The sequence below is a fragment of the Sturnira hondurensis genome, unplaced genomic scaffold (assembly GCF_014824575.4).
Source record: "Sturnira hondurensis isolate 20B ecotype Veracruz unplaced genomic scaffold, ASM1482457v3 Scaffold0001872, whole genome shotgun sequence".
Classification (NCBI taxonomy): domain Eukaryota; kingdom Metazoa; phylum Chordata; class Mammalia; order Chiroptera; family Phyllostomidae; genus Sturnira; species Sturnira hondurensis.
This window is the reverse complement of record NW_028074503.1, coordinates 14,428,678-14,447,955: the sequence shown is the minus strand read 5'-3', so window position 1 is coordinate 14,447,955 and position 19,278 is coordinate 14,428,678. Positions and strand designations below refer to the sequence as shown.

Here is a 19,278-nt window from a genome sequence, read left to right as displayed (position 1 = left end):
TACAGGCAACGCAGTAAATAATTGTCCTTTGAAACTCAGATCATGAGAGTGAGGGGCTGAGACAGAGAATAAAGGGGAGGTGGAAGAAGGGGTCTTGATGAGGAAGCAATATTTAAATTGAGACCTGGAAGAAGAAGAGAAGGAATCAGCCTTGTGAGGTGGAGGGTGTTCCAGGCAGGGGGAACAGCATAGGCAAAGGCCCATGGCAGACTTGTGTGTTGTGAGTTCTGGCCTCTATGATTGAAGGTGGAGGAGGAAGACAGTCTGTGTCCAAGAAAAGGGAAGAGGGGATAGAAGAGGTGCATGAATGACCCTTTGTGCTGTAGCTGAGCGGCCAGACCAGTGGCCTCACTTCCTCACTTTTCGGCCTGCCCTTTAGGCAGGAGTGGGCGGAGTCGCTGCAATCCAGCTCCCTCCCTATGCCAACCCTCTCCGCACCTTCCCCTCTGGCTCTGCTCTCCCTCTCCCCCTAGTCCCATCACGTAGTCATCCCTGTCCAGCTAGCTATGCCCAACTCCAACCCGCCCTCTCCCTGCTACCCCTCTCCCGCTCCGGGTCTGAGCCCTTGCCCGCGCTTCTGCCCAGCTTCGTCCTCTCTCCTGAAACCCTTCTCCTTCGGGCAGGCCCAGCCCTGTTACCCCGGGCCCGGCCCCCACGGCGCCCAGCCCCTGGCCCGGGTAAGCATCTCCTAATTTTGTTCCAGAAGATAGAAAACTCTTTGTGGGCATGCTCAACAAGCAGCAGTCTGAGGACGACGTGCGCCGCCTCTTTGAGGCCTTCGGGAACATTGAAGAGTGCACCATCCTGCGCGGGCCTGATGGCAACAGCAAGGGTGAGCTAGGGTGGGCAGGTTAGGGCGGGGAGGGGGCGTGGTGGGGCGGGGCCACTGGCCCACGCCCACTTGAGGGCGGAGTTCTGAGCCGCCTGGAGCTGGCCCGACTAGCAAGCCTGGGAGGGATGTTTGGAACCGTAGAGGTGGAAGGAGGTGTTTCTCTCTGTGTGCGTTTCATGGTGTCTTTTTCTCTTGGTCTTTGTATCACACCCATTCTGCTGTCTTCTTGGGCCCCTCCCATGTCCCGCCTGTCAGTCCTCATGTTTCTTGGGCCTTCTCTGGGCCCTGGCTCAGCCTTTCCTGTCCCCTCCAGGGTGCGCCTTTGTGAAGTACTCTTCCCACGCTGAGGCGCAAGCTGCCATCAACGCGCTGCATGGCAGCCAGACCATGCCGGTGAGTGCGGCCACCCCTGGGCAGCGGAAAGGTGACACCCCTGCCAAACCCAGAGCAGCCGCAGGGCCCCTGCCCACCCTTGCACTCAGTCCGAACAGTGCGAAACACTTATGCTCACTGCCTCCCTGTGAGACAGGAAGGCATTACCACTACCACTGTCCCCACATCCCAGACAAGAACACTGAGGCCCAGAGATCTAAGGAACTGGCCCGTGGTCTCCCAGACAGACAATGCCCACAGTCGTGTTAAGACCCCAGACTCCTGGGTGTGTACCTGTGCTCATCCACCCCTCCCAGCCCACAGTAGCGCCTCGTGGAGAGGAGAGGGAGGGCCTAGGTCAGGGGCACAGACAGCTGGACAGCTGGGAGCAAGCAGCTAGGGCAGGTGGGCCTCACGTGCAGTCCCGGCTGCAGGGAGCCTCATCCAGTCTGGTGGTCAAGTTCGCCGACACTGACAAGGAGCGCACGATGCGGCGAATGCAGCAGATGGCTGGCCAGATGGGCATGTTCAACCCCATGGCCATCCCATTCGGGGCCTACGGCGCCTACGCACAGGCAGTAAGTGGGGGCACAGGGGGGGTGGGGAGGTTGTGCAATGGTTCTCCAGCTAACTCTGCTCAGACCCCCGTAGCAGAGGCGCCCAACTTTGCTGAGGGGAGCCCTGTTCCTGGTCAAAAAATACTGCCCAGCCTGGGGAATGAGGAGTGGCTGGGAATGAATCCAGGATGCAGAGGAGGTTGAGAGAAGTCTGGTTCAGTCCAGAGTGACTGCCAGAAAGCGGTGGTGTGATGTCCTGGTTCTTAAGGGGAGGAGATGGAGAGAAGGCTTCTGGCAGGGCAGCAAGCTCCCCTGCTAGTCAACTCTAGAAAGCAGCACATGGAAGGGGGGGTGAGAGCAGGTGTTTGGTTGTCGCTGCCCCACCCTCAACCCCACTCATGGTAAGGAGTGCTCAGGCCTCTGGTCACTCCTGGCAGGGGTCTGTCAGGTTCCCCAGAACCTATCACACCGACTCTTCCACTGCCGTCCCCTCCTCTGCCCGCATCTCCCCTGAGCTGCCCCCCAGGCTTAGAGCCACAACCCCCACCTGGGTGGCACTGAGGCAGTCCAGGTTCTGGTTCTAACAATGCAAGCTCCCCTCCTCACTCCTTCAGCAGTGTTGGCATTTGGCCAGTTTTACCAACTTCCCCAGTCCCCACTCACTTCTGTGAAAACATTTGGACAGAAGTCCACACAAAGTTAATTCTACAAAGCCTCATCTGACATGTCTCTACAGCTTTGGGTGTCACAGCTCTGTGAACTACAGGCCTCCACAGGGCTGACCAACACCCACGGGGCAGTCCGTTCCCCGACCCTTTACAACAACTTGAAAGTCTCCAAGATTCCACCATTGCTTTTGAATAGTCACCTCTTAGGGAGTGGTTTCTAATAGCCATTGAGAACTAGGGCAGGAATGGGGGAGACATCAGGGTTCTCCGGGGTGGGGTGGGGGTTCAGGGCCTAGGAGTTTTGTGTCCAGGAGCTGAGACCCCTGGTGGGGAGGGCTGCCCCCCCTGGAAGCGCATGATATTTTTTCCACTCCCTCTGCCCCAGCTGATGCAGCAGCAGGCGGCACTAATGGCCTCAGTCGCACAGGGCGGCTACCTGAACCCCATGGCTGCCTTCGCCGCCGCCCAGATGCAGCAGATGGCGGCCCTCAACATGAACGGCTTGGCAGCTGCACCCATGACCCCAACCTCAGGTGAGTCGGCAGCTACCACCACAGGGCCATCCTGTGGCAAACTGTCCATGGCATCTGGGCCCAAGCAGGCCTTATCCTCTGGCAGTTTGTCTTGAAAATGTTCTAATTCCTGGGACCCAAGGGAAGATGGGCTGTGGGCCTCCTGGAGTTCATGGTGTGATTTCAGGGTGGTAGGAATTTTACTCAAGTTGTTTTGGAAAGAAATTGGCATGAACACATCTCCCTTTGAGGATCTTAGGGGAGAGGAGCCCTGCCCATGCTGTGGCCTTGTTTGGTCCTGGGCCCAAGCATAGAAGGAGCTGATTTTTAAGTTTCCTTTTAACCCGACATAGGCTTGCTGGCTTCTCCAGAAAGAACTACACAACACGCAGGAGAGACAGCCCTGCTCACAAAGTGTGTTTTGAATTGAATCTTGGTTACTATCCAGTTCAATGATTCTCAACTGGGGCAATGCTTTCATGTCCCTCCCCCAACCTGGGGATATCTGGCAACGTCCTGAGACCTTTTTGGTTGTCACAATCTAACCTAGTAGGAAGAGGCCAAGGATGCCGCTATACATCCCAAAATGCAAAGGACAGCCCCCACTAGCAAGCAAATGTCTGACCACAAGTGTCAATAGTGTCAAAGTTGAGAAAGCCCTGTCTAGTCCCAAGGCTGGCCCAACAGCCCAGGCTTTCATTGACCAGGCTTCCTTGGCTCTCCACACTCAAGTCATAGCAGCAGCCTTCCTTACACCCAGGAGCTATTCTTTTCCCATATAAAATCCATAAAAGACTGAGCCATCCCTGTGCCCAGCTTGAGAACTAGTCCTACTTAGGGACACTCCTGAGCCCAGGCCAGCCTCAGGTTCTCATCCGCAGGGAGACCCTCCTTCCTACATGAAGAGGAAGGCCCTTTCCAGCTTTGAGCCCTCAGTTCAGCCACTGTGCCAGCCACGTCTTGGATTGCACCCACTTGGTGCAGAGATGGCGCAGCATACTATCATCTGACCCTGGCTTTACCCTCGCCGTAGTGAGCATCACCATTATCTCAACTGGAGGAGATGAAGGTGGCAACTTTGTATGAATAGGACTGAGTCTGGACTCTGCAAAGTCCTCTCTCCCTCATTGCAGGGGAACTCCAGAATTAAGACCTCCTCCATCCGAGTAGCAAAACTCCTTCCCGGGGAGACAGATGAGCCCCTCAGTGACCCAGACAAGAGAGCAGAGCCAGCAACTTAGAAGCCCGGTGGTGGTTAAACAAGGACTAGCCCATCCTGACTTAACTAGGGTGAGCAAGACCACTGAAAGAGACTAAAAGAAGGACGAGTATGATGAAAGTCAAGGGCACTGAGAATAGTCTATGTGCTGTAGTTCCAAGGTTGATTGGTCAGTGGTCAGGGAAATCTTTTGGGAGGAGGTGGGATTTGGACTCTCCCTTGAAGGACGAATACAGTTGGAATGAGTGGAATGCTCCAGGCATGGAGATAACCCAAGGCATAATTCACAGATAGGATTGAGCTGGTGTGTGAGTTCCAAGTCTACGCCCAGGCCCTTGGAGTCAGGAGATGGAGTTCCATGGGTTGACCTCCCTCACCTTTGTTCTGCTTGCCTTCCCTCCTTCTCTACCCCTCTTCAACCTCTGAAACCAGGTGGCAGCACCCCTCCGGGCATCACTGCACCAGCCGTGCCTAGCATCCCGTCCCCCATTGGGGTGAACGGCTTCACTGGCCTCCCCCCACAGGCCAATGGGCAACCTGCTGCAGAAGCTGTGTTTGCCAATGGCATCCACCCCTATCCAGGTAAGCACATCTAGCAGCCCTTTCTTACCCAGGCATCACACACCTCATCCATTCTGTCCCTGCCCTGGCTGTTATAACAGGGAATGTGTGGTTCCTGCCCTCCATCTGCTCCTTGGTGGAACCTCAAAGGCGATCAGGAAGAACAGCCTTCTGCCTTTGCTCAGGGACCCTCTGGTGGGAGAGACTAAATTCCCATCTTTTTGGAAATATCAGTTCCAGAGGTGAGAAGGAACTGCATTCCTGGGGCTCCCTCAGGGTTAAAAAAAGAGTAGATATAATTGTACAACCAGGTAAACAGGGTAGTAACTGCAAATTAATTGAGAGTGAATTTGACCTATCAGAAGTAAGGGGATAGAAGCCAAAAGAATAATTACATTTAGTGTAAAGTAAGAAAAGAGTCTTTGGGGAAGGAAGGGCAGATATATAGACTGACATTATGGCTAGCACATACCTGTTCGGTTCCTTTGTGAATGCAAAACCCTGGTCAGCACGTAGGACAGAGGATCAGAACCTCGGACAGCTCTCAGGCCCGGCTTTCTCGAATTCAGGTACACAGAAGATCCAGGAGGCCCGTTTCTGATTAACTTAGTTTCTCTCAAACTTAGTATTTCTCCTATGGTAGGACTGTCCATTGACTTGAAGCAGCTCCTGTCTCTGGTCTTGAGGATGGACAGGGCAGGAGAGCAGGGCCCGAAGCCTTGGAGTAGACTAGAACGGGGCAGTGTATAAGAGATGTGAAGAGTGCTGTCCCCCTCCCTACAGGGCAGGTGACAAGGTTACAGAGTCCCCATAAGTCCAAGCAAGTGCCCAATCTGTGCTGGATGAAAGGGGGGCCCAGAAGGAGGGCAGGATGTAAGCCTGTCAACTGGGAGGTCAAAGTCCAATCAGGAACACAATAGACAGTGACAGAATGTTGAAACAATAAGCAGAATGGAATGTGATCAAGAGTGAATGTTCTCCGATATGAAATGCTAAAGGATTCAAGTGAAGGGAGAGTTCTGTAGGCTGAAGAAGCCCAATGGAGCTGTCCTGACAGGAGGCTCAGGCTGGACTTTAACAATGGGTAGGCATTGGAGAGGAGAGGACAAACAAGGAGTGCATTTCATGGAGCGGCTATCCTGGAGGCCCAGCGGGAAGAGGGTGCCTGTCTGCGGGAGCTAGGGATGGTGAGGTTAGTCTAACTAGGGCAGAGGAGATCAGCCTCGAGTGGATTGGCAGTGGGGGGCAGAGTAATACTTCCCACTCTGGTTGCCCATCAGAACCCACTGTGTGGCTTGTGAAACCACAGAAGCTCAGAGATTGTGGTTACTGAGGCCCAGACATTCAGAGAATGTAAAAGTTCCAGCAGCAGCAGCAGCAGCAGCAGAGTACGAGGTTACTGTGCTAGAGAAAAACAGGGGAGAATGTCCTAACTTTGAACTTGGAGTTGTCCTTAGTTTTGTCCTAGTGCTTGCCCCTCAACTCACCTCTCAGTGCATAGAGAAGAGTCCAGGAAAGCCTAGAGAGTCTGGAGTGTTGTTTCAGGATGCAGACTCCAGGCTGGCAATGGAGGCAGGGCGGGGGCTTGACAAGCTGGAGGTGGGAGAGAGCCCACCCATTTCAGGTTCCTGGGCTCCTCCTGCCTCAGGCTCATGGGCTGGGAGATCCAGTCCCCAGCACATCTGGGTGGCTTCACTTCCCCCCTCCTCCATGCCCACGGGCCCATCTGGAGCTGTGGATTTTGACGAACCTGTTTGTTCCCCACCCCCACCAGCATCTGTGAGCTATTTCCCTGGTGGAATTTGGAAATGTTTCTCTCCCCTATTTGTAACAATCTGCCACATCACATAAACAATTCCCTGCCAGAGCAGTAGGGAGGGATGGAGGGAAGGAAAGGAGAAAAGTAGTACATTAAAAAAATTAATTTACCATCTTTAAATGCGGAGTTTGAAGCTGCTGTAATGAGCGAGATCCTTCAAAACGTTCACTCTTTGGCAGTTACTAATGAGGTCATTAAGCAGAGAAGTAGACAGGGGTCTCAGAAATGCTTTTCTCCACTTCCTAGCCCCAGGTGCCTTCTCTTTTCTCCCTTCTTGCTCATCAAGATCATGTTGGAAATACACAGTATGGCCTTTACACCTAATACCTGCAACTTAACACCCTTGAAGGGGTGGCTTTTTACATGCTAAAGACCATTCATTCTTTCCTTGTGTCACAGTATTTACTCAGCACTTGCTTTGATCCTGGCACTGTGTGTGGGGGTTGGGGGAAGGGTGACTGTCACGTAAGTTGTGAAGGTTTTATTTTACATGGACATGAAACTGTGTGCCCAGAGACAGAAACACCTTTCTCCAATTTTCATAAAGGCACCATGTAGTGGAGCAGCTGGGGAGACTGAGAGGACAAACTGGATGTGGGTTTCCCTCTGGAAAACTGAGGCTGGTGGAAGGTCAGGAGAGAGAGCAGCAGGAGAAAGGAGAGGATAACCCTCCAAGCCCCACACCATGTCCTCAGCCCCGAGAGCTCCTGGTGCCAGTCACAGCCACTGTGGGGAGAAAAGAAGGATAGGGATAGGACAGGGGCCCGTCTTCAGCCCCCGCCCCTCGAGCAGTGCCCTGGCCCAGCTGCCCTGTGGCAGCCTACCCTGTCTTTAAGGATCTCTGCCCTGGGATTCCCCTTGGCTCCCTGAAGGCCCAGGGGCTATTATTCTAGTGGAGTGTTGCTGAGGTTCGGAAACAACAGCTCAGAAAGGAACTTTGGGAATTCTCGGTGTACAAGGCCCCTAAGGCTGGCACTGCCAGTTAGCTTGGCTGGCCTAGGTCACCAGGCTGATAAGCTCAGGTGGTTTTCTTGCTTCCTCCCTGTGTTATCCAGTTTGCTCTAAATATACTGTGGCTAGATCTGTGTCTGCTCGCCTCCCTGGGCCTCCTAGGCCAGCCCACTCCCACAAGCTGTGGTCACCAAAGGCAGTGTCCACCTTGGCCCATGCACCAGGCTTTTGCCTGAGCTTCTGAAGACACAGCAGAAACCAAGACTTCCCCCAATCCAGCTGGCCCCAGTTTCTTGGCAAAGTTTCAGCATGAGGATCCTCTTCTTGCACAGGGCAGCAGACATCCAAGAGACACAAATTCGGGTCGGAGGAAGACCCTTGGTGTGCTGGTTCTTCAGGGCCTGTGGGTACTCCTCCTCTTCCGGCCCATGGGATCTCACTTGTGTGGCTAGTCCTAGGAATGGCAGCCCCTATGCCTTGTGCAAACTCCCTGAGCCTAAAGGAGAGGGTCCCTCTGTCTGAGCAGGCATGGGTGGCCCAGGAGGACAGTGGCAGGGAGAGGCCTCTAGCGCCCTTTCTTTTACCCAGCTGTGTTCTGCCCCAACTATGCTGGGGGTAGTGAGGACCAGACCACCCTCCTGACAGCCTCTGGCTCCCTTGACCACTTTTCCACAACACTTCTCTGGGGCCAAGTCCCTCCTGTGTCCCCACTAAACCCCTCCTGGTCGAGCTTCCTCCAGCATCTCCTTCCCAGCTCTTCCCAGCCTTCTGCATGAAGCATCCATAACACTCTACTGCAGCCTGCATGCCTCAGGCAGGGTGGGTGACCCTTGCCCTACTAAGGGCCCTGGACTGGGGAACAGGGCACCCCAACAGGGTCCAGGCACTGAGGGTTCCTCTCTGATGACCTGCCTCAGGGCAGACACCACCATGGCTGGTAAGGGCGATAAAGCCACAGTGTTTTCTCCACACTCATGGTGGGGGAGGGGCTGGTTTGGGTGGGCATCACTGACTTCTGCCCCCTTGGCTCCCCTGCAGCGCAGAGCCCCACCGCCGCGGACCCCCTGCAGCAGGCCTACGCTGGAGTGCAGCAGTATGCAGGTCGTTAGTACCCGCGCGTCCCCATGGCTCTCCCCCAGCTTTGCTCACCTCCCCACACCTGCCTGGGAACCAGGGCAACCTCCCCACCCCAGGCCATGGTCCAGCACTGGGGGGGGGGGGCGGACCGGACGGGTAGGGGGCAGCAGGGGGAAGGGGGTCTTCGCTAAAAGGAGGGAGGGCTTTGCTCCCAGAGACCCCTACTCCAGGTTGCCTTCCCCTCTGCAGGCCCCCTAGCATTCTGGCAGAGTTTCCCATGGCTGCCCTTGCAGTGGTGGGAGGTCAGAACTTCAGGCAAGTTGGTGAGCCAGGCTGAAGCACTGGCCTTGCCATGCAGTTACTCATCTTTGAGGCTAGATTTCTCTTCCCATGGGGCCGCCAAGCCCATTTGTCCAGGAGCACCAAACCACACAGCAGCACTGGGGGGTGAGGCTGGAGCTGGGGTGCCACCCACTGCAGTCCAGTCACTGGCCTGGGAGCTTAGATGCCTGGGTTTGAGGCAAGGAGCAACCCTGGAAGGGAAGCAGTTCCAACCTTCTACCTCCCCCCACCCCTTCCCCAGATACACAGGTAGCAGGAGTTGGCATGAGCAAGGATGACAGGGAAGGAGGGAGGATAGGCAGCAAGAGGTAGAAAAAAGGAGGGGTGACAAGAGGCAGCCCTAGGTCCAGTAGGTGGCCTTGGGTCACTAAATGGGAAGCCACGATAGAAAGCCCAAGGCAAGCTGTCAGTCATGCTTCTCTCACTCCCACCCCTGGGCTGGGCAACACACACCCCACCCCACCACACCCCCCCACACACAAACACGCATACATGCCTGATCTTTGCTGTGCTGTTTCTCCCTTTCTCCTGAAAGCTGGCTTTACTCTAAGTGGCTGGGCTGAAACTTTACTTTTGGGCTGGTCTGCTTTTACTGCCCAACACTGACATTTCTCTTTCTTCCTGCCTCTCGCCCTGTCTCTCTTCATGTCACTGTCACCGTGTCTTGCTCTCGCCTCTCCTCTTTGGCTCTCCAGCAGCCGCCTACCCTGCTGCCTATGGTCAGATAAGCCAGGCCTTTCCTCAACCACCTCCAATGATCCCCCAGCAACAGAGAGAAGGTGAGTCTGCAAGCGGGCTCTCAGGCCCCTCCCCGCCCCTTTCTCTTGGGCCGTTGGCCAAGTGCTTTGTTGGAAAGATGGCCGTGTCTGTGTGTGGTGTTGAGCATGAGGGAAGAGGGCAGGGTTATGAGATGCGGCGCTTTCCAGTCCACGCTGGGGGGCGGGCTTCTGGTGGGCAGCTCTGCACACCCCGGGTGGTGAAAGGGTCCAAAAATCCCCTCTGCCCCAGGGGAGGGGAGGGGTAGTAGTAATGCTCATGGCTGGGCACAGGGCCGTAGGGAGGCCAGTTTTGCATGGACCAAGGTTGCGCCCTCTGGGTGACTGGGAGAGCCGGGCAGAGCTCCCAGAGCAGGTGGGCATCCATGGGCAGGGAGGAGATGGGGTGCCCCAGTGCAGGCCTAGTCACAGAGGAGACCCTGAAAAGGCAGATCCAGAGGCCCTGGTGTGAACAGGCAAGGCCAGTGGGCCCAGAGAGCCTGGGGCTCATGAAGACCCCCAGTGTCCTCATGAGCCCCCTCAAGTCAGATCAGAGCCCCAAGGGGTAGGGTCCAGCAGTCCCAGCGCTTCCTGTCCCAGACCAAGAACAGAGAGCTGTGCCCACAGGCGCTGCTACTTTTCTCACTGCACTCCCACCCTGTGGTCAGCACCCTGCATCTCTCTGGTCTGTGGGCTCAGAGGTCTCTAAAGCCCCCCTGCACCCCCATCCCGCACACACAGCTGCAGATTGGTGTTGCTCTGACCAACACACACAATAGCTCTTGCCACTGACCTTAAACTCAGGCCCTCCATCTGCCCCGCCTCCCCCCGAGCCTCACACTGTGCACCACCCTCCACATCTAGCTCTGAACTCCTTTTCATACGTTCTCTGTATCTGAGCAGCTTCAGTTCCCACTGTCATCATGCCTTGTTCCATTCACCACTGCAGTCTCCCCTCTGGCGGTGGGATGTACCACTATAGTCTCCATTCTCCCTGAATGTGGTACACAGGATGAGTGACCCTGGGGACCAGGGCAGGGGGAGGGGTGACACGTGAGTCCACATACCTACAGAGCCATGCTACATACGAGGGTGAGCTCATGGCGCTGGGGGCAGGGGTGTCAGGGAAGGCTTCAGGGGGCTCTGAGGGTGAGGTCTTCAGCCCACAGAGATGGGGAGACAGGCATTTCAGGAGGGGGAAGAGCAGGTGCAAAGCCAAGGGTGTTGCAAAGGATGAGATCAGCCTGGAGATGCAGAGCAGGTAGGCTAAGGGTGGGTTGGAGCCAGACCACAGCTGTGTCCACAGCATTGCAGGAGGCATGGGTGAAAAAGAAAGCCATGTCCCTCTAGCCATGGCCCCTTCACATTATGGTCACTCCCCCTGTGTAATGCCATTGAAATACCAGAACATACTGTTTGCTGGGGAGGACTTTCCTTCCAGCTCCTTGTCTTTGATCTGAGCCTGAAAACCAGCAGATGCCTAAGTCCCCAGAGGCTGTCTGCCTCACAGACAGGCCAAGGTTACTCTCATGGCTGGTCTATTCCTGGCTCTGCCAGGGGCCACTGGGTGGCCAGGGGTAGTCACTTTCTGCCTCTGGAGCTCCATTTCACCATTTCTCAGAAGGCTGGGCTGCATATTGATCTCCAAAGTCCTGCTGGCTATGGATCTGTGAATGAGGGACTAAAGTGAGGGTCCGGGGGCAGCTGGAGTAAGACAAGGCATAGGCTCCCTGTTGAGGGTGAGGGGCAGGAGACTGGTGGGGCTCAACTGCACGCCTGGCTGATGGAACTCAACCTACAGGCCTGGCCCTCGAGGGCTCCTTGTCTCTTTAAAGACAACAGACGTAACATCCACATAAGGCAGCTTGCAGAACTTGAACTTGGAGCATGGGCCCCAAGTTCAAGGCAAGTGTCAGCATGGGTGGCGTAGAGAGGGAAACCCTGAAGAATGGGGAAAGGCAGAGGAGAGAAGGCATGTACTGGGGTTGAGGTCAAGGTGGGGTGGGGGGGTGGGAGGTGGATAGGAGGACAGGAGAAGGCACATGTTCCTGCCTCTAGAGGGTGCCCCCTCTGGCTGGAGAGAAAACCTACCGGATATAAAGGAAAAAGAGCCTCAGACTGAACAGCATGGCGTATGGACTCAGGGAGCACTGTGGGGAGTATCTGGGTGGGGGTCCTAGAGGAGGTGTGGCTTAGATTAGACCTTCGAACTGGTTCCTGCCCCAAGGCAACTCCCATCTAGCTAGGGACCATCTAGGAACACCTGCGTAGGGCATGAACTAGTGAATGAACACACATGGTTAGAGGTGACGTGTGAGGAGAGGGTGACCAGGGCTTGGGGGATCCCGCACCCAGAACCCAGGAAGTGGGTGAGGGAGCACGCTCGCGCCGGTTCTGGCTCTGAACGCGCCGTCAGCTGGCAGTTTGCCTGGGAGACAGCAGTCCAGGGGTGAGGGTGGGGACAAGGACGGAGGAGGTCCACGGCTCAGAGGGCTGCTTTGGTGGTCAGAGGAGCCTCTGGAGGGAGGAAGGAGAAAAGTGGGAGGAGAGAGGAAGGCAAGAGAAGGGCAGCGAGACTCCGGAGCAAGCTGTCTGCTCCAGGGCGGGGCAATCCGGCAGCAGGGCCCTTCCCAGAGAACCAGGACTGTGGTTCTGGGCCTGAAAGCCACATCTCAGACCACGTCGGTGCCTTACAGCCTTCACTTTTGAGCTCATGCTTAGTTTCCACCAGCCTCTGATCTGAACCTCAGTTCTTACATGAATCTGACAAATGAAGCTATTCCTTTGCATGTCCGTCATGGGTTGGAGGCCATTTCAATGACCACACTTTAAAAGGTTAACTCATATGCAGCATACTACGCTTAAGATGGCAGGAGACATGAAGTATCTTGGAGAGATTTCCATTTCAAAGAGTTAAAATTGAGCATTTGGGTTATTTAAAAAGAAAAATGTCAGTCTTTAGCTGCCTGGAAATTTCAGGAACCTGAAGGCCTCAGCTGTGTGTAGAGTTTCTGGGGCATTGAGATTTCTGACGGTGAGGCAGAGAGAGAGGAAAGCACAGACGCCAGAGCCAGACTGCCTGGGTCTGTACCCCGGCCCAACCCCACTAGCTGTGTGACTTTTGTCAGGCGACTTAACCTCTCTGGGCCTCAGTTTTCTCATCTGTGAAGTGGACAGGACAAGCTACAGAAGTGGTGGGGCTGTTGTTGCTACAGTGAAGTGGGGAGCCTTTCATTTAAAGAGGCTCATGGGCTAATCGTGGAACCCTGCTGTGAAGACCCTCCCACCCGCCTAGCCCACTGGAGGAGGCAGGGAAAAATCTTGATTTCTGCCTTCAAGACCAGGGCTGAGTTTGAGGTTTGAGGCCAGGGAAGGTGGGGTTTGGGGGAACCAGATGGAAGGGAGTGGCTGTAGGCCAGGGAGAAAAACAGGCTGAGCTGCCTCCCATGGGCGCAGGAGGTGAAGTAAAGCTTCTCACCCACCTGAACCAGCATGCCTGGTGTGGCTGCCCCCCCACCCCCACCCGCCAAATCCCTCTTTTCTCCCCCTAGTGGGGGCTGCACAGGAGGGAGGCCCACCAGATCCTCCCAGTTCTCTCTATGGCCACCCTTCCTCAGCACCTGATTTCCATTGCTGACCAGGCCTGTGTTTGCCCACTTTACTCACCACTTCTGCCCTTGGAGCCCAGAGTTACCAGGCAGGCACCCTGTTAGAGATCCATTTTGCAAAAAAGGCAACTGAGGCACAGAGAGGTTCAGTGACTTGCCCAAGGGCAGAGCGGAGACCAGAGCTCAGACCCTGGGCTCAGCAGCCCCCACTCTTCTCGGATCTTGGATGAGACCCCCCTTCCTAACCTCGCCCCCACCCCTCCCTGCTGCCGCTGCCTAACTCGCTCACCTCTCCTCTGTCTCTCTCTTCCCCCACCCTGCCATCCCTCCTCCCCCGCCCCACCCCCTCCCCTCACCGCAGGGCCCGAGGGCTGTAACCTGTTCATCTACCATCTGCCCCAGGAGTTTGGGGACGCTGAGCTGATGCAGATGTTCCTCCCTTTCGGTAATGTCATCTCCTCGAAAGTGTTTGTGGATCGGGCGACTAACCAAAGTAAATGCTTTGGTGGGTAAAGATAACAAACCAACTAGCTTCACCTAGGACAGGGCGGTGCTCGCACCAACTTACCGGTGTCCAACTGCTTTTAACCTGCTCCTCCACACAGCTCTCCGCGCCCAGGTGCTCCCTGTGCCCCAGCCCGCAGCCGCCATCTCTCACTCTTTCTCTTCCACTTTTGGCTTCCTGGCTTTCCCTGCTCACTCCCTACCCAGCTCCCCGTCACCCTATCCGCGCTTCCCAGTCCAAGAAATAGGATCCTCTCCCTGCTCCAAGTCTTAATTCCCACCCACTGAGAAGGGGGAGGGGCCACCTTGGGCAGCGGTGGGAGGGGGCAGCGTGCAGAGTCCCCCAGCAGCCCTTCTCCTCCCACTGTCAGAGTGGCCCCTGCGTGAAAGCTGGGCACGATCCATGATCCTTGGGGATGGGGTCTGCCCAGTTGAGGCTGCTACCCTGCCTTCCCCTTAGCTTCCTCCGTCCATCTCCGTGACCTGCCCTCACCCCCTTCTCTGCCTACCCTGCTCTTTGCTCCCCTCCTGCCATCCAATGAACTCCCTTTCCCCCACCCACCCCTCTCAGGCCACCAGAGCCACACTGTTGAAGAGTCAGGAAGAGGAAATGGTCCCTGCCCTCAGGAAGCCTCAGATCTTAGCTTAGATGGCAGTCACACCTACTCAACAGCAGTGAAATCTGCAAGGCACCAAGTCATGGAGTAATGAGAAAGGCAGGTGGATATCAAGGAAGGAAGGAATGGACACAGGTGTGGGGCTGGGATGAGACAAGTCAAGGTCAGTGAGTGGGGAAGCTGGAGGCTTTGGGCAGAAAGGAGGGCTCAAGGGAGACCACCTGTGAGGGGGGTCTGCACTGGGGAGGGTTTTGACGAGTCAGGTGATGATGTTTCATGTGGTGCGGTAGGCAGTGGAAGATAGTGGGCGGTCCCTGAGCTGAGAGTAAGAGAATGAAACTGCTTTCAGGGAATTTTCCTGGTGGCAGGGTGTTAGATGGGCTTGGGAGGACTTGGAGTGTGGTGGGCAGAGGAAATGCAGAACGCCCAGTTATACCGGGAATTTCAGATAAACAGTGGATGCATTTTTAGTATAAGTATGTCCCAAATGTTACAGTCAATATGGCCCAAGCAATGTTTGGGATATACTTATGCTAAACAAATATTCACTGTTTATCTGAAATTCCAATTTAACTGGGCACCCTGTGTTTTAATTTGCTTCAGACCAGAAGTCCTACCACATCCCCACAGCTCTCCCCTCCATTCCTCCTCAGTCCCTCTCTCGCCCCCTCTTCCACATCCATCAGCCCTTCCTTCTGGGGCCAGAGCCACTCGTGATTCACCAAGGACTGAGGAGTCCAGTCCCCAGAGAGCCACCCGAGGAACCTGAGTCTGCCAGGAGCTCAGTAACTCCAGGTTGACCCCCAGAGTGAGGGGCTGTGAGGACAGAATGGGAGCCTGTGCTGGCCAGGGGATCCAGGTCACATGGCGGAGGGAGAAGGTATAAAGGCATAGGGGCATCAGGAGGAGCATGTTGAGGAAATTCCAGTTTGGGGACCAACTTGCCAGAACCACGAAGGGCTTGAGGTCTTAGAGCGTGCTTGACAGAGCAGTCAAGATCTCTGCTCCATTGTCCCTTCCCCTGGAAATTCGTGGCACTTCAGTGGCACAGAGTTGCCTCAGTAGCTCATTTCTCTTTGAGTATTGGGAAAACAGCCAAAGAAAATGACAGGGCTGCACCCTGCCCCCTGCTTGAGAAGTATTTCTTCTGATGAATCATAATTACATATGTAAAAACAACAAACTAGAGATCCTTGCATTTGCTCTTTAAGTAAGCCTGAAATGGTACATGAAATCAAAGAAGACCCCTAGGAGCCCACAAAGTGCTGAGCACCAAGGGTAGAGCAGGGTTGGTCTCTAGCCATACCCTTGGTGCATCTGTGCTGTCCCGGGTTGCCCCTATGTCAGAGCAACCCAGCTTTTCAAAGGCATTTCCTTAGAGCCTCCCCAAATAGGCTCTACCTCCCCAGGTAGAGCCTCCACTACCTGGCCATTAGCCCATTTAAATTCTCCAGGACCACGGTTTTTCTCTACTTAAAAAAAAATCTTCTGAATACCTCTACTCTGGCTCTTTTCTCTCTTCCTGAGTGAGATTCTGGTGCTTTATGTCCACCATGCTTGCCCAGCCAGCGTTTTCTCCTTAAGCCTCTTGGGTTCTGGTTTGCACCTGAGCCTTCTGCAACTCTCCCAGAGGCCTTTTGTGTGAGAACCAACCCTAGCACTCACTCACGAGCAAGTCATTTCACTTTCTGAGCCTCAGTGTCCACGTGTTGTGAGACGGGGGGCCTTAGCTATCTGCTCTCGGAAAAGTTCTGAGGTTATGTGAGAGGGTGTGTACGTGATGGGCTTGGCTAAGAGTGGACCCTCAAGAAGTGCTAGATCTCTCTATATTCCCCCAAAGATGGGCCGTTTTGTTGTAAATGGGGTCCTGTGTTCAAGTGAATCTCTCGAAGTTCCCGCTTGCTTTTTATAACCATAAACAGAATCTTCCCGAGGTTTTGTGACCATATGTGCAGCACAAACTGTTGCTAAGATGAAGAAGGCCTGGGTAAGGACACCAAGGGGAACTCCTACCCAGGGTCTGGGAGGCAGGCACTTTCTCAGTGTGGAACTCTGGGGAAGGCAGACAGTAACCCTGAGAGAGGGTGCTCAGGGCCCTGCCAGTCAGGGGCAAGCCCCTGCCCAGATGCTAGCCAGTTAAAATTAGATGAGGAAGAAAGGTTCTCTCAAGCCTGGAGTCCTTCCCAACCTCTGGGTCTCTGGAGACTCTACATTCTTCCACCAAGTCTGGCCTTCCCTCCTCCAGGACCTCTCGGCCCTTTCTTCCCCATTCCGTGGCTGCCCCTCCCTTTACACCAAGCACCTCCAGCCCCCTTTGTCTTTCTCCTGTCTCCTCCCTAGCAAAAACAGCCACCAAGTGCAGTAGCAGGTATCCAGGCAGAGTCAGAGCCTGTCGTGCTGGTGGGCCAGAGGAGGAGGGAGGGGTGTAACCTGCCACCCACAGTTAGGCTATCCAGGCCCCACAGGGAAAGAGGCTTTAGTTCACCCCCCCCCCGCCCCCCGCTTTGTTTGGGAGAGAGCAACATAACAGACACGTTTCACGCATTTGAAAACTGGTCTGCTCTGCTAACAACTTGACTAGCCATCAGAGGAGATGGGCCAGGAGGGGGCGAGAAGAGGTGGGAGGATTATTCACACTAATCTTCAACTACGGATAATCCTAAATCACTCCTATCTATGTTGGCATATGGACTCATACAGATGTTGGTTATGTTGCTTTGGGACCGGCTCAGACCAGTTCCATCTGAGCTCACATGCTCCTGAGTACGCTCACAGGCACGCACCACCCCCCCCCCCCCATCTCTGATGATTCGGTGCCGCAAGAGCAAATATGAGCAAATGCTGGAAGGATGCAAAAGGAAGAGGAGAGAAGCCACATGGGGAAAGTGTCTGGGGCAAGGTAAACAGGGAGAAGCAGCCGCCACAGGGGAGAGCGAGGGAGGTGCCAGGGACAATTAACCAAGCAGACAGCTTCTACTTCAGTGGGTCCATACATCTATCCCTTATATGTCTAATGCTATTCTTGGACGAGCACCCCAAACGAGGCAGGTTTGCAGGATGGCCTGGGAACTTTGCCAAGCTTAGTTTCAGATATTTTGCAAGGAGACTTTACAGGAGAAATAAATAAAAGGCAGATTTTACAGGAGAAAAGGACTCTAAGTCAAATAAATTTCAGGAAATACTAAGTTAAACAAAGAGATAAAGTTTTATTTATTGGGGTGGGAGGTGGGTGTTTTTATTTGTGCCTTGAACTGTCCTAGAGGGGCCTGGCTATAAGCTTACCTGACCACAGAAGCCCCTTTCTCATGGAGCACCTTCAAGGGCCATTCTGGGAAGTGCTGATGTAACTTGTAGTCTACGAGGAGAGGCATGCACTTTCAGAAAGGTGACTTCTAAATGCATCTTGGGAACCTGATCCATTTCCATTCAGGAAGTTGGTGTTTCAGTAGGTGACTGGGAGCCATGGATGGTTCTATATCCCACCCTGGAATGTTGGGAGGAATGAAAGGGTGAAAAAAACTTCTGCAGGCTCTCCACTGATTTTTACTAATAGTGTTAATTTGTACTATTATTATTATAATGCTATTATGAATGTTATGGGGGGTTTATAGGGGACACATTAATTGGCGTATGCTTTAGTCCAGGGCAAGAGCACCTTCTCCCTGGGCTTGGAATTGTACCGAATAAGAGGGAGATGCCCGGCCCCTGGGCAGGAGGTGGTGGGTTAACTTGAGTCCGTCTGGCTTGAACCCCAGAGTCCCCCAGGAGCCCGGCGGGGGACAGCCTCGGCCAGGACCGGGAGCGGGGTGGGGGGCCGCGAGGACTGCCCGCCTCTGCCCTCCCCTCCCCGGGCGGCACTCGCGAAGGGGGCGGCCCGAAACCGTTTTCTCCGGGTGCCTCCCTCCCGCCCCCTCGCACGCCTCTCTCTCCCCAGGCCGGCACCCTGTGCCCTCCCGCTGCCAGGCCCCCTCCTGTCAGGGAGGACAGTGTCCAATAAACTCCACCCTCAGGTGTGTCCGCCCTCTCCCACCCCACGGCAGGAGAGGGCTGAGGTGCCGGGGCCGGCCGGGGTGGGGGGCGGGCGCCTGTCCGAGCCCCGCCGCGTCGCGGGCTCCCCGCTCGGGGGAGAGGGCGCCGCCCGAAGCCGAGGTGGAGCTGGGAGGCCCGGCCTGGCCCCGCGGATCTGCGAGGCCCGGAGCCTCGGAAGCTCCCAGCCCGGGAGGGGCCGCGCGCACGCGGGCTGGAGGGGACTCGGGGGAGGTTGGCCGGGGCGGGGCCCTGGGGGAGGAGCTTCGCGCCCCGCCTCCGCCCGCAGGCGGGCGGGGGGCAGGGAGGGGCCGCCCTCGGCCCGCAGACCTTCTCCCCACCCACCCCTCCCGGCCCCCGCGGCCCAGTGGAAACCCAGGCCCTCGTCCCTCGTGTCTCGCCAGGCTTCGTGAGCTTCGACAACCCGGCCAGCGCGCAGACCGCCATCCAGGCCATGAACGGCTTCCAGATCGGCATGAAGAGGCTCAAGGTGCAGCTGAAGCGGCCCAAAGACGCCAATCGCCCGTACTGAGCGCCGGCGGGAGCGTCCCCCGGGGGAGACTAGGACTCGCACAGGTAACCGGAGGCTGCCGGGGCGCGGGGACGGGGGGTGAGGGAGGGGACACCGGACGGACCCGCCGCCTCCCGGACCTCCGTGGGCTGGACCCTCGGGGCTTGTGCCTTGGACCCGCTGCGCCCGTCTCCACCCGCTCATCACCCAGTGTCTAGAGGCAGGCGCAGAGCGGTGGTCATCCGGGAGACATGGGCATGGCCATCCCCTGGCCGCAGAGCCAAAAGGAGCTGGGGGTGGAGCGTTCTGAGAAGGTGGGGCGAGGCCTGGGCCTGCGTCTCCGAGGT

At 55.8% G+C, this 19,278-nt stretch overlaps 1 protein-coding gene across 45 annotated transcripts in view; it reads left to right on the top strand.

The window, feature by feature from the left end:
• Positions 1 to 19,278, top strand: part of CELF4 (CUGBP Elav-like family member 4) — a 292,825-nt gene that overhangs the window by 263,514 nt on the left and 10,033 nt on the right. For 4 of the 45 annotated variants that reach the window (XM_037033283.1, XM_037033231.1, XM_037033247.1 and 1 more), the window contains exons 4-13: positions 704 to 832; positions 1,146 to 1,225; positions 1,639 to 1,782; positions 2,815 to 2,962; positions 4,593 to 4,742; positions 8,530 to 8,595; positions 9,606 to 9,689; positions 13,635 to 13,718; positions 18,329 to 18,404; positions 18,825 to 18,996. In XM_037033283.1, the coding sequence (XP_036889178.1) occupies positions 704 to 832; positions 1,146 to 1,225; positions 1,639 to 1,782; positions 2,815 to 2,962; positions 4,593 to 4,742; positions 8,530 to 8,595; positions 9,606 to 9,689; positions 13,635 to 13,718; positions 18,329 to 18,404; positions 18,825 to 18,996 (1,133 nt within the window). The remainder of the gene's footprint in view (positions 1 to 703; positions 833 to 1,145; positions 1,226 to 1,638; positions 1,783 to 2,814; positions 2,963 to 4,592; positions 4,743 to 8,529; positions 8,596 to 9,605; positions 9,690 to 13,634; positions 13,719 to 18,328; positions 18,405 to 18,824; positions 18,997 to 19,278) is intronic. The other 41 variants (XM_037033293.1, XM_037033257.1, XM_037033203.1 and 38 more) reach the window with 22 other exon arrangements.